This window comes from Stegostoma tigrinum, chromosome 6 (assembly GCF_030684315.1).
Source record: "Stegostoma tigrinum isolate sSteTig4 chromosome 6, sSteTig4.hap1, whole genome shotgun sequence".
Taxonomy (NCBI): Eukaryota; Metazoa; Chordata; class Chondrichthyes; order Orectolobiformes; family Stegostomatidae; genus Stegostoma; species Stegostoma tigrinum.
The window spans coordinates 29,903,913-29,918,480 of NC_081359.1; the positions used below are offsets into that span (position 1 = coordinate 29,903,913).

Here is a 14,568-nt window from a genome sequence, read left to right on the forward strand (position 1 = left end):
CCTACGCTACACATTCTTGAACCATGGGAGGAAACCCAAGCAGACATGGGGAGAGGGTACAAATTCCACGCAGTCACCCGAGGACAGAATCGAACCCGGGTCCCTGGCGCTGGGCAGGCAGCAGCGCTAACCACGGAGCTGCTGTGCTGCCAAATTCTTTAATTTTCTTCTTTCCACGTACTTGGGCAAGATCATGAATGATCAGTAGCACAAAATTAAGTGGGATAGGTTCTCTGATCTACACTTGGCTAGAAAATATCGCACCAGCAGGCCATATTTGCAAACTTCAAATTATAGGTCACGGATAATCTACTCCTTGGTATCCTAAGAGTGGTCTGAGATGCTCGTGCGTAACTTTTAACTACAAGGATACCACGACTCTTGAGAAAGCACTGATGTCTTGAATTGATTTTCCAACTGACTTTTGAATATTGAATAATACATTGTCATATAGCAGGCATTTTTTTTCAAAGTGTACATTGAATGCAAAAGGCAATTTAAAAATCTTGTCTTTCAATCGGTAAGATTAGTCACTTAGCAAAATAAGGGAAAACTCCTATGTTCTTGCACATGCTCTACATAATCCATTGTACCAGCTCATGTGTACAGCAAATAAATCATCTTCACACAAACATATTTGCTATAGTGTTGGGGTTTTTAAGAAGACCTCATCACAATTGAAGATATACACAAATTTTCCTCTGCCTGAATTTCTTGGCATGTTTCTATGTTTCAAGCTGAAGAGATGTCATTGCTTTCTTTTACAATTCAATCATTCATACATTTGCTATTTCTGAAAAAAATTTCTGAACTTCATCCATATCAAACAATTGATGTCAAACACAAGTGATTAATTTGAAATGGAATAGCATGTTTTGCAGTGATCTCTTAGATGTATAGGTCAAATGGGAAGAACCATATAGTGAAAAGTTTGAAGTATTTAAAAAGGACAAGCCCCTTCAAGCATATGGAAAATGACTGAGAAAAAATGTAAATATATAAACACCATCACTTAAAAAACCCTGATCAGAACAGCATCTTAGGAGGGTGGCAAATTTGAATGGATAAACCTTTGGAGTCAAAATAGTGACAAAAGTAGTCCTCAAGGACAACACTGCAAAAACAAACTGCTAACAGCTTACAGAACGTCTTAAAAATTTACCAACTTTAAAACAGCAATTACCGGTTATCTCTGTGTCGTGATCCTGACTGCAGTGGGCTGTGATTCAGCCTCCTTGTAAATTTTTTTTCCCGATCATCTTCATCTTTGCTTCCCTATTTAAATGAACCAACACTGAAGCTGAGCAACAGGAAATATTTGTATTTATTTGGCTAGAACATTTAGCAAATTTTAACAAAGAATCAAATTCTGTAAAACATACCTCTTCTTTTCTATCCTCTCTTTCTTGCCGTTGTGCAGGCTCAGATTTTACATTCACGGATGCCAATTGCTCAGACTGAGGTAGGTAACTCTTTGCAGTTATAGCTTCAAAAAGCTTTTCTACAAATGTATGGGTGTCTGAAAGGAATGACAGCAATGTTGCAATATAGTTTTAAGGTATAAAATTCTGCAAATCCAACAATATTTCAGCCTAGAGATAGTAGGAGCTGCAGATGCTGGAGAATCTGAGATAACAAGGTGTAGAGCTGGATGAACACAGCAGGCCAAGCAGCATCAAAGGAGCGGCAAGGCTGACATTTCAGGCCTGGACCCTTCTTCAGAAATTTTCTGTGCTCATCCAGCTCTACACCTTGTTATCCCAATATTTCAGCCCAGTTTAAAGTGCAAAGTAAATAAGCCACTGAAGTTTGAAGTTAGTTCTTTCATGTAACAGACAAAATGCATTAGTCCATTGAGTGGTTCTATTCATAATCTTAGTGTTAGAATGCATTCCACAGTTTTCAAATCCACAGCCAATTGTAAAAGTTCAAAACCAAAGTAAAATTATATTCAATTTCAATTTCTTCACGTAGTAAACTGTGAAAAGATCAAACACAGTATCAATGGATACTCAGCTCAAGGGTCAGTCAAAAGTACTCTCACCTCAGAGCTCAGCAGCAGGGATATATTAGAGTATTCAATTCTGCTCCACATTCAAAAAGAAATGATCTGCCTATGGTCACAGCTTCACCTTCCCGTCTACACCTCAATCTTGACTTCTTCATCAAAAATCTAACCCAGCCTTGAATAAATTTAAAAATCCAGCATGCACTACCTTTCAGGAAAAGAGTATTCCGCACTAAAACCTGGCTCAAGTCTCTCCCTGCACAAGAGGAAATATCCTCAGGTTATCCACCTGATCCAGTTCCCTCAGGATCTCGTTTTAATATGGTCACGTCTCATTCTTCTGAACTCCAACGGATACAAGCTGAGCCCATCACCCTTTCCTTACAATATAATCATCAATGTCACACATCAGTTGAGGGAAACTTCTACAAACTGCCTTAAAAACATTTACATTCTTTTTCAACAAGTCCTTTTTCTCCATATTTCATTCCACTGGCAATAAGTGACAACATTTCATTTGCCTTCATAATCACGTGTACCTGCAAATTAACTTTCGTGAACTAAGAGGCACAATCCCCTAACCTCAGTTCTATAAATTCTCTCCATTTAAATACTACTTTGCTCAGCGGTTAGCACTGTTACCTCACAGTGTCAGGGACACAGGTTCAATTCCACCATCGGATAACTGTGTGGAGTTTGCACATTCTTGCTGTGTCTGCACATGTTTCCAACGGGTGCTCTGGTTTTCTCCCACATATCAAAAACAGTGCAGGTTAGATGGATTGGCCATGGGAAATGCAGGGTTACAGGGAGAGAGTCTGGATTTGAGTGACATGATCTTCAGAGGGTCAGTGGGGGCTTGGCGGGCCACGTGGTCTGTTTCCACACTGTAGTGACTTCATATTTCCTATTCTTCTTGTCATTTTCCCCATATTCTGCATCTGCTACATTTTCACTTATTCGTATCAACCGGATTCCCTGTGAAAGGGGCATAAGGAGTGTGCACAATGTGCATGCATCTTATCTTTACATCGTTAGAAAATATAACAACCACATCTTTAATCCCTTGATCCAAAACACTGATATAAATTGTAAATAATTGAGGGCCCAGCGTTGATTCCTGCGGCATACCACTTGAAACATATTGCCAACGCAAAAAAAGAACAAAAACAGAAATTGCTGAAAAAAACTCAGCAGGTCTAGCAGCATCTGTGAGGAAAAAACAGAGCTAATGTTTTTGGCTTGGTGACTCATCAGAACCAATACATTTAAATCCACCCTATGCTTCGTATTAGTAAAGCAATCCTCTATCCATGGGTATAGATTATCTCCTACAACAGGTCATAATCCTTGAAGCAACACCTCTCAAATGCCTTCTGGAAATCATGTACAGTACCTGTGCCGGTTTTCCTTTATCTATGCAACTTGACACTTCCTCAAAGAACTCCCGACAAATTAGACAAACCTAATTTCCCTTTCACAATACCATGCCAATTATGCCAGACTGCATTAAGGTGTCTAAACATAATCTCATTAATAATTAATTACAGCATTTTCTCTACAACAAAGTTCATGTTTATTGATCGCATTTTCTTGAATAGAGGAATTACATTTGCCTTTTTCCAGTCTGATGGAACCTTTCCAGAATTTCAGGAATTTTAACCGTTACAAGCAGAGCATTTACTATTTCAGTGGCCTCTTCTTTTAAACACAAAAGGACGAAATCCACTGGGGCCAGGGTATTAGAGATAATGGGAACTGCAGATGCTGGAGATTCCAAGATAATAAAATGTGAGGCTGGATGAACACAGCAGGCCAAGCAGCATCTCAGGAGCACAAAAGCTGACGTTTCGGGCCTAGACCCTTCATCAGAGAGGGGGATGGGGGGAGGGAACTGGAATAAATAGGGAGAGAGGGGGAGGCGGACCGAAGATGGAGAGCAAAGAAGATAGGTGGAGAGGGTGTAGGTGGGGAGGTAGGGAGGGGATAGGTCAGTCCAGGGAAGACGGACAGGTCAAGGAGGTGGGATGAGGTCAGCAGGTAGCTGGGGGTGCGGCTGGGGGCGGGAGGAAGGGACGGGCGAGAGGAAGAACCGGCCAGGGAGGCAGAGACAGGCCGGACCGGCCCTGGGATGCAGTGGGTGGGGGGGAAGAGCCGGGCCGGCCGCGTGGTGCAGTGGGGGGAGGGGACGAACCGGGCCGGTCTTCAGTTTGAATAATTTACTCTGGATCCTTTACCTGCCCATTGTAATAAATTCCTCATTCCTTTTTAAACTTCTAATTCATTATTATTTCTGGGATGCTAAATTTCACTAGTTTGCCCTTTCGTCTAATCTATTTCTTAAGTTCAATGCTATTGCCCTTATTGCTCATTATAAAATTTTTTCAAAATTGACCACCAACCCCAACACATTAAAAAGAGAAATCAAGAATACCAGCCTTTCCTTATCAGCACTTCAGCAGAAACTTGCAACGCTTAACAACTGCTGACCAATGCCATGGATAAAGCCCCATTTGGACAAAATAAACTTTAAACCACCATATAAAAGTTGCAAAACATCATGAAATTAAGCTTTTTTTTGCCAAAACATTTAAAACATCTTGATCTTTCCCAGTTGGCCAATTTACCAAGATCAGACTGAAAATCGAGTACAAAGTTGGATATGGACATAAACCACAGGATACAAGCACTGAATGGACATTGTAAAATGTAGCAGCTTACGTATTACTACACAGATAATATAGCCACTAGGTGCAACATTATAAAACATGAAAAGTCAACTGAAAGTATAATTACAAGCAATTCCAATGATCACATTAAACTTATTTTTAAATTAGATATTAGGTTGCAGCCAATTACTTAGCTTATCAGCACAGACCTGCTGTCAAGTCTAACACTTGAGGCTGTAAACACATCTGCTTGGCAGTAGCTAGCAGCTGCACTGCAACCAAATCCGAGGATCACGAGCTGGTGATATATTCACATGAATGAATCAATCAAAGTGCAAGAAGAGACCATCAGGTGCCTCAAGCCCATCATCCGTGCAGTAAAAATACAACCAAACCCCCAGCTGCAAAATTACCTGGAATACTCAAAAGAAAACAATCATGCAAAGTCAGAAATGTCACTAGGAAATTCCTTTCCAGATGCCCAAGGCAATTTAAAAAAATGCTACCAGAGACTGAACCGACATAAACACTTAAAAGATAACTGACAATTTTGCCTTCTATACAGTTACTATCCTATTCACTCAAGAATCTGACAAGCCTCTTTGCGAAGTGCTGCATAAAATTTCCACCAACTTTACGTTCAAAGAGCATGTCTCAAAAGGCAAGTGATAATGAAGGAGATACTTCCAGACACCTCTCATAACATATTGCTGTTTATTCTGTATGTATACCTGCTCATCTCATCATCCCAATTTTTCCAAATCTGAGTACATACAAATCCATCATTTTAACGGCATCTTCAATACAGTGAAAGTACAATCCACTTGGGAATTAAGTTTGAAAAACTGAACAAGATCATTTGCATTGCACTTTATTTAAAGGATGTAGCTCCACATGGATGACAAGGAAACTAAGTAGGGTTCCACAAACATAACAGGGAGGCAGCAAAATTACATCTTTATGGTCAGACAGAACTTGAATGCACAACAGCTAAGCCATAATATGCAGGATATGAACATACGTTGAACTCATTATCGTAAGGAACAAGTCATACTGGGAAAGGTGAGTGTACAGGTAAATGGAACATCATGATGAAAAGAAGACATCAATTCTGGTGACGTATATGTAGTGGATCTCGACTGCATATGTCATGATTAAAACAAAACTTGAAGTTAAAATAACGAATAAAAAGTACAGTAGAGTAGCAATCTTTACAGTATGTGAGACTGCATTTAAGGTAAAAGATAAATGGGCTCATAAGCAGCTTTAGGCATTCAACTTCAGTAATGTGCTAGATAAATCTGTAGAGGGATTGCAATAAAACTCTATTCTGCTCAAATACAGTGCCTTAGTTAAAGTAGACGCCACTATTCAACGGACAGGCCAGAATGATACTTCTGGTCTATTAATCATAAACAAGTCAAGTTTTCTTTTATTCATTCATAGGATGATAGCACTGACCAAAAACTTGTAAAAAAGCAAAATAAAACCTATAATTTCCCAGTTCCTTTGACCAACTTCCCAACTTTAGAGAAAAAGAAACAAAGACTAGACTACCTACCTGCCAAACAACTCATGGTTTCCATGTGATAACAGTTTATTTTTATCTTTTCCCACTTCAGCATGTTTCATACCCGTCCCAGTATGTTTCACAATATTCCCAGTCTGTTTCATACCCCTCCTGGCTTACTACACACTAATTCCAGCTCATTTCACACTTCTCCTGGTCTGCATCAGTAGTGAATCCCGCTTCATATTCCTCCTGGTCTGCTTCATAGTGATCCTAAACTTAAATGACCAGAACCTCAAGCTGCATCTCTTCTGATATGAGTTGCTTACAAAACCATCAACTAATTTGTATTTGATCTCTACAATGTAGAGAAAATTGTACCAAAAGTGGAAATTATAAAACATTACACAAAGTGCAAGTGAAGTAACAAGTACAACCTGAACGTTTCATGAATGGGACGTTCCCATTCCTCCACTTGCACAGCAAGATGCCTTGGGAAGCAAACAGTGAGTATCATGGAGGGAAATTCATCCCACCAAATTCACACAGTATTAAAAGGAGTGAGTCTGGAGTAGATGTATTTGGGGTGGAAACCGGTGAAAATGACAGAAGAAATGTCGAACAAGGAGACCAGAGCAATAAACAATAGGGATTTCGGGGATTGCAATCACGTTTCTGGAATGGGGAAGGAAGAGGGAGTAGACATGGTTTTCAACCACAATGCAAAGAAATCCTGCGTTGAAGAAAAGGCACAATGTAAGTCTTGGTATGGAAGATTATTTCATCAGAATTGATAGGACAGAACACAGTATGAGACAGTAAAACTTACAATGAATATTGATTCACTCCCATGCTGACTGCATTTTTTGGCCAGTAACTTTTGCCCAATTACTTTTACATTTTCATTTATATGTCCATGAGATTAATTTTTGATTTCTGCACATGCCTTGTACCATCTTCCTTATTGTTTATTTAATGCCTTCTATCTTCCAATCAATCACAGATCTATCAATTTCTTCTCTCAGTCTTGTTAATAAACTAGTCCATCACTAAGCACTCTTAAGTTCTGCTCAAAGATAGTCAGTCAATCTGACAATTCATGTTACTCTTCACACAAATGCAACAAGGCTTGTGTATTCTCAATATCTTGTGTTATTTTGGACTTTCTGCATCTGAAGTATTTGGCTTTATACATATTCAACACATAGATACCAAAATAGGAGAACATCTCCAGATATCAATTCATGGCACCACAGATTAAAAACTAACACTTTCTTTTACTATACCTTTCTGCAGGAAGACATCTAATTGGTCAACACACAGTGCCTTCAACTCCTTCTCACTTTTATCCTTTTTCACCAAAGCAACAACATATTTAGCAAGTGCGGATGGATCTGCATCACATCTGCAACAGAAGAAAGACATAAAAATACATCAAGCTACAAAATTTAAATATAATTATGCTTTGATCAAAAATGTGCTTAAATTTGTTGTGTATATTTTTGCGTTAAAAGGTTGGAAATAATTCACTTTAACAATTAAGATAAAAGTTTCAATTTTGAAAGGATCACATTACACAAAAGTCTCTGATTGCCAGCTTTCCCTCTTCCCTCCCCAACCACAAAGTCATTGTTCAAGTTCCAAATGCTTCAGCCATGTGTCATGACTGGTTTGAGTATCTTGATTAAAAATATCTACATGAAAGTACAACATGCAAGTGTTACAACATGGGTTGACATGATATATTGAGAGTTGGCAGATACATGGAGTCTTCAAATAGTAACAGCACAGGAGGCTAAACAGTCCATCGTGTCCTTTTGGTTCATTGCTAAAGAAACTCAACTTCTCCCCCGCCCCATTTTTTTCCCCCTCATAGCTCTGTAAGAAAGTGGTCCTGATAAAGTCTGGCATGCATTGAGTCAAGGACAGGGTGCTGTATAGATTTACAGATAGTTGCAGAACAGGAAACAAAGGTATAGAAGTTGAGGGAAGCAAAAACATGTTGCTTTTTCATTTAAACACAGGTGTCAAAGATAAAAGATAATGCCAAGCAAAGTATAAAAACAAATCGAAATATGGCAGCTCAGGGCCAGTGATGATGTTCAACATCAATTGTGAAGTTAGTTGACCACTACAAACAGAGCTAAATCTCATTCAATAAGATCTAACTGTCATACAAAAATTTACATTGTGAGATTAACAGCAAGCGCGGAAGTTCTTGTTAACTTGATCAATGTCGATTTGTGTCTGGGAGCGATTCCTTAACAGGATACACTTGAGAAGCAACGAATCAATCACAGAACCAATGCCTCGGTGCCAGCCTTATTCTGAATGCATACAAATTTATGCAAAACACTTCTCGAAAATTCAAGGAGAGACTGAAAACATGAGAACGTGCAGAAATGATAGGATACCAAAAATCCAAAAGAAAAGCTTAAGAAAAACTGGTAAAGGTCTTGACCATTCTAAAAAGTTTGTAGAGGGCAACATGGTGAAATAGCCTCAATTTATAAGCAAATCAAGACTAGATGTAATAATGGTAGGACAGCCAAACAAAGATCAAACATAATTTGAGAAATCTTTTTACAGAAAATGATGAAAATGTGGAATGCATAGCCATGTTGAGTGACTGAGGCAAATGGCATTGACTCATTTCAAGGAAACCTTAATATATATGCAGGGAGAATTAAATCTAAAGGAAATTAAGACGCAATGGGAAGTAACTTGTGTGGAATATAAATACCATAATACATCAATTGGACCAAATGACCCAATACTATGCTGTAAATTCCACATTGTTGTTCTCTCACAGGACTTAGGCATCACTGGATGAACAGCATTTATTGCTGGTCCCTAGTTGTCCCTGAAAAAGTGATGAACTGTCTGCTTGAGCCATTGCAGTTGTGTGCTGTGGGTAGACCCACAATTCCAGGATTTTGACCCAGCAACAGCAAAGGAACGACAAGTCAGGGAGGTGAGTGGCTTGGAGGGGAACGTGCATGTGGTGGCATTCCCATGTGTCTACTGCTTTTGTCCTTCTAGATGGAAGTGGTCATAGATTTGGAAGGTACAATCTCAGGACCGAACACAAACATTGAATGGTGGATTGGATCATTTCAAATTTTGTCTGAAAAGCCATTTTACCAGCCTAAAGAATAGGGAAACAAATCAACTTCAGCAACTCAAACTCTGACTCTCTGTCTGCTCACAGATGCTGAATGCTATCCAATCCTATCAAACCACGTGCACCAATTTGACTTTGATGGGAGAAATTACAATGATAATCAATAGTGATAATTATTAATAGCCTTTAGATGCATCCATTATCACTTATTAGGATATCATAGGCAAGGAGGTAATGGATAAGGATGACAATGAATGTTCACTCAGAAATACTAATTATAACAAACATGGAAATGTTAGGTAGGAATTGTGTTTTCAGTTGCCTGCTGTCCATCTGTAAATACACTTCAAATAAGGGTGCCTGATAGCATCAGCTCTTTTAGTTTAGTTTCAGGATGCGAAGTTAATTAGAGTGAAAACAGGACAACGTCTGGTATGCAGCTATTGCAACGTGCTTTCCTTTTACTCACAACAACCTGGTTTGACAGCCACTGTAGAAAGCACCTGGCAGACCAAAATAAACTTATTAGGATTACTTGGTCAGATATGCTTTGTCATTTTGTCCATCACTACTGAGTGCCAGTATTGTTAAAATGCTCTGCTGTATCACAAGCATTTTCCCACCAGCTTATCCCAATGTCATGCTTGATAAAAATTCTAAGCCATCTGTCAATTACCTAGACTTTGAGGTTCTTGGTAACAGTAAGGGATAATATTGAATCCTGAAGGATAAACAGAAATTTAAAATATAATGAATTCCAACACTTAGAAAATGGTAGCTAACAACTGGTGATTAACACAAATTATGAGGCAAATTAAAAATGGAACAAAATGAAAATAAACATGTTTCAGATTCATTCTTCATTAATATAAATGAGGAAATACATAATATAGTTTGGTGCATTCCATTTTTCAGAGCTTTGTAAGCTATTGATTTAAACACATTGTTCCACAGGTGCCCTCGAAACCAGTGTCAAGTTCTACGATGACAATATCACCATAAGTTTCGCTTTTCAAAATGGACGAATTTAAACAACAGATTATTAGAAATAAAACCCCTCATTTCTTTGCCTGATTAAATCTACACTAGTTAAGAAAGCAGACATTTATTTGACTTCTAGAAGTAAATGTTATTCAGTAAGACTTTAGAACAAAGATAAACGTAAAAGACAAAGTTCAAACTCAACAGTACAACTAATGTAAACTTACATAATTAGTCAATATGGCTGGACCAATAATACTTAAATACATGACGGACAGTTTCTACTAACAACAGGGAAAACCAAAAATCTGCACTGGATTTAATTCTGCTGTGGTAGATCATCTAGCACAGCTGTATTGATTAGAGACTTAGCCCTGAACAAATAAGCTCAAAACAATTTGTCCACTAGTTTATTGAAAGTAAGTGAGTAATGCTGCAGTGAAGGAAAGAGAGATGCAAGTGCACATCTTTCTTAACAACAAATGACAGAGAAAATGGATTAAAGTTGTTGAAACCAAAAGATGAGATAAATAAAGTCAAAGACAGGGAATGATTGGTTTAGGAAGAAAAAGGGGGAAAAAAATTTTAGTCTTGAATCACTTTGAACAATCCACAACCATTTATTTTAGTTATTTTCAGTCATCTTTATGTCATTGTGATCACTTAGCACATCCTTACAAGAGTTTGTACTTGTAATTACCAGACCGAAACATCTTTTACAGGTTTAATTCATACGCACTATGAAAGGAGCATTGATAGCGTCCCTAGCTCTGAGCCAGAAGATACAGGATGAAATCTAGCTTGTAGCAAGAGATGCGTCACGTCAGGTCTGAACAGGCTGATTAAAAGTATTTTGCCCACAACCACAATAGTTTCGGAAGGGTCTGATCTCAAAAGCTAAACAAACTTTGATGTGGCTAGTACTTGGACAGGCGTTCACCTGGGAAAACCAGGGGCAGAGTTTAAAAGAGTCTTGTCATACATATGTGTCACTACCTCTCAGCTAGAAGGTCCAGGTTCAATTACTAGCTGGCCCAAAGGTGTCATCACATGCCCAAATTGGTTGCAAATATTCCAACTTCATAAAAATGGTAAGGGAGACAATAAAATACCCTTTGCATAAAGCCAACAGCACAGCACGCAGCTCAGACAGTAAAATTTGAATACAGGGGGCCCCCAATTTACAAACATCTGATTTTCAAATGCAATCCCACACAGGTGTATAATTTTGAATATCCATCAGACAAACATTTCATTTAATTATGAATGACTGCTTTATATTGCTCTGCATTGTGTTCCAACTTGTGTATAGATCAACTTGAGAACATTTTCGGTAACAGAATTCATTCACAACCCTGGGGGTCTTTGTATTCGCATATAATCAGGTATATCCCTTGCTGAATGGTGATTTATTTTTGCATAAATAACTACTATCACCATTAGATTCATCGTTAATTTGGTAGTAACATCTGACCCAAGTTTCTATATAATCATATTATCTAAAAAGTACTAGAATCAGTACTAGTCTCACGCCACATTAGGACAATGAGGCTCACCTACAAAAGTTGACCAAATGGAGCAAGAGTTAACAGCATTAGTCAAGAAGTACAGTTGAAGAGCTGTAGAGCACAGAAACAGATCCTTTGGTTCAAACAAAAACCAAAAGAACAGCGGATGCCGTAAATCAGGAACAAAAACAAAGTTGCTGAAAAAGCTCAGCAGGTCTGGCAGCATCCCGGAGGAGAAAACAGAGTTAATGTTTTGGGTTTGGTGACCTGAAACATTAACTATGTTTTCTCCTCCACAGATGCTGCCAGGCCTGCTGAGTTTTTTTCCAGCAACTTTGTTTTTGTTCCTTTGGTTCAACTCATCCAAACTGACCAGATATCCTAAATTATCCTAGTCCCATTTACCAGCATTTGGCCCGTATCCCTCTCAACCCTTCTTATTCATGGACCAATCCAGGTGCCTTTTAAAATGTTGTAATCGTACCAGCTTCCAACACTTCCTCTAGCAGCTCACTGCACACACGTACATGAAAAAGTTGCCCTTTTAGTACCTTTTAAGTCTTCCTCCTCTCACCTGAACCCTTTGCCCACTAGTTTTCGACTCCTCTGCCCTGGGGCAAAGATCTTGGCTGTTCACCCTATCCAAAGACCTCATTTTGTTATAAATTACTAAGGTCCACCTCCAACTCTCCAGGGAAAATCGCCGAAACTTATTCAACATCTCCCTGTAACTCAAACCTGCCAACATAACATCCCAGCTCCTAAACTCAAAACACTGACCACTAAAGGCATGTGTGCCAAATGCCTTCTTCACTCCCCGTCCACCTGGGATTCCACTTTCAAAGAACTATGAACCTGTACCCTACAGTCCATTTATTCAGCAACACTTCCCAGGGCAAGAGAGGCAAGCATCCCTAGTATAATCTCAACTGAAAATGCAGCTTACCGGTTTATTCTTTCAATACTTTTCCTCTGATGAAAGCCTTGTCCCTCGGTCAACTTAAAATGCTTTACCAATATATTGTCGCAGATGCCATTAACAGAAACAATAAGACAAACGTACATGAATAATATGAATACTTCTTTAAAAAAAGGAAAATTATGAGAGAGGAGAAGGGAGAGGTTCAAGACAGAAACAAACAAGACAGCTATAACAGCAACACAATAAGTTGCAAGTCAAAGTTTGGGCAGAGAAAGAAACAACAGTAGGTCAAGAGGAACACAAAAATCAGCAGGAAAGTAAAATTTGTTAAACACAGAAGTGCAACTTAATATCCTATGCACAAATCATGAGCAAAACTTACTGCGTACTGTACGATTCATAAAGTGCCTCCAACAATTATAAAACACAAACTCTTATTCCTCAAAAGCAAAAGAAAAACCTCAATTTTGGCACTATTTATGATCTGAGTCATGTGCCATTTAAGTTAAAACGTCAGGTTATACACAAAAGAAACAAAACAGCGTGCAAAACCTAAGACTACAGCAAGAAAACTACACACTATTTTGACTAAGTTCAGTCAAGTTTTCAATGTCATATTTCTTTTCTAAAAAGTGTACACTGAATAAGTGTAATTAAGTAATCAAAGTCTGACAGAACAAAGAAACCCCAAATGCTGATGACTACAAAGAAAACTAATATTTCAGGAAGCTGGCTGAGTTGTGAACTAGATATCAAGAACAAAATAAGACTACTTTAATTCTATTGACATGAACCTAAAATAAATGTCTCCAGCAATCGATGGCAGCTAGCATAACCACAGCATCAGGAGTAATCTGACCGAAATTCTAATTTGCACTCTAGAAATAAGAAAATAGAAGGCTTCTGAGGAAAACAAATATCAACGATGAACAGAAGGGAAACGGGTCGAGTGAGCAAAACTCTTGTCAATTGCCACTCTTCTGTGGAAGGAACAAGTGAAAGTGAGAACAACGAGGTAACTGTGGAACAAGGAATGAAGGATACAGGTGTTCAGCTCTGGATCAAAGGATTAAGTGATACAATGGCACAAAGTAATGATTATCTCAGGAAAATGAAGAATTTGAGGCATATGATGGAAGGAAATATTAGCTTAAAAGTATTTGTTTTTAAATTTGTTGTTAGTACGTACACAAAATGGGCAAGGTCAATTTACTGCCCCTTTTCTAGTTCCCCGGCTTAAGTACTGGTCAGCCTTCTCCTTGATCAGCTCTTGTTCTTGCAATAACGGTTCTTTGATAATGGGCTTTGGAGCGGATTCTGACAATGACCAAGGGAGTGGTCATTGACATCCTCATCAGGATGGTGAGGGCTGAAGAGGAACCTGGGATGCAATGACATTCCCACAACGTTACGACCAGTATGCTTCTTAGTAAATTGCTATCACAGGATTGTCGGTACTGTCAAAATAACCATGATAAGCTGCTACAGCGCACATCATAGTTGATCAGCAATCAATGTTGTGTTGGGGGAAAACAGGAAACAATAGAAAGCCACATTATCCCCAACTCCCACAGTGCCACTACAAGGACATTTTCCCAAAATAGTATATACAAACATACAAATGTCCACAATACCCACATTTCCCCTACCACTGACAACATTTTGCATCTCCTCATTTTTAAGCCCAATTTTATATCTCAAAAGAAAGTAGAAAAAGGGAGGAAAATGACATCAAACAAAGAGAATGCAGAAAGGCAAAATAGAAAAACAGAAACAAAGTTAGCAGGGATAATTAAAAGATTTAATCTATAACTTATCATACACAATACCATGGAAGAGCAATCAC

The 14,568-nt window shown here is 38.5% G+C and overlaps 1 protein-coding gene across 8 annotated transcripts in view; it reads right to left on the bottom strand.

Annotated features, from left to right (window-relative positions):
• The window catches only part of rbm26 (RNA binding motif protein 26), an 89,633-nt gene that overhangs the window by 72,748 nt on the left and 2,317 nt on the right, over positions 1-14,568 (bottom strand). For all 8 annotated transcript variants that reach the window (XM_059646513.1, XM_059646514.1, XM_048532699.2 and 5 more), the window contains exons 2-4: positions 7,474-7,592; positions 1,383-1,519; positions 1,184-1,275 (exon numbers count right to left, since the gene is read on the bottom strand). In XM_059646513.1, coding sequence (XP_059502496.1) covers positions 1,184-1,275; positions 1,383-1,519; positions 7,474-7,592 — 348 coding nt within the window. The remainder of the gene's footprint in view (positions 1-1,183; positions 1,276-1,382; positions 1,520-7,473; positions 7,593-14,568) is intronic.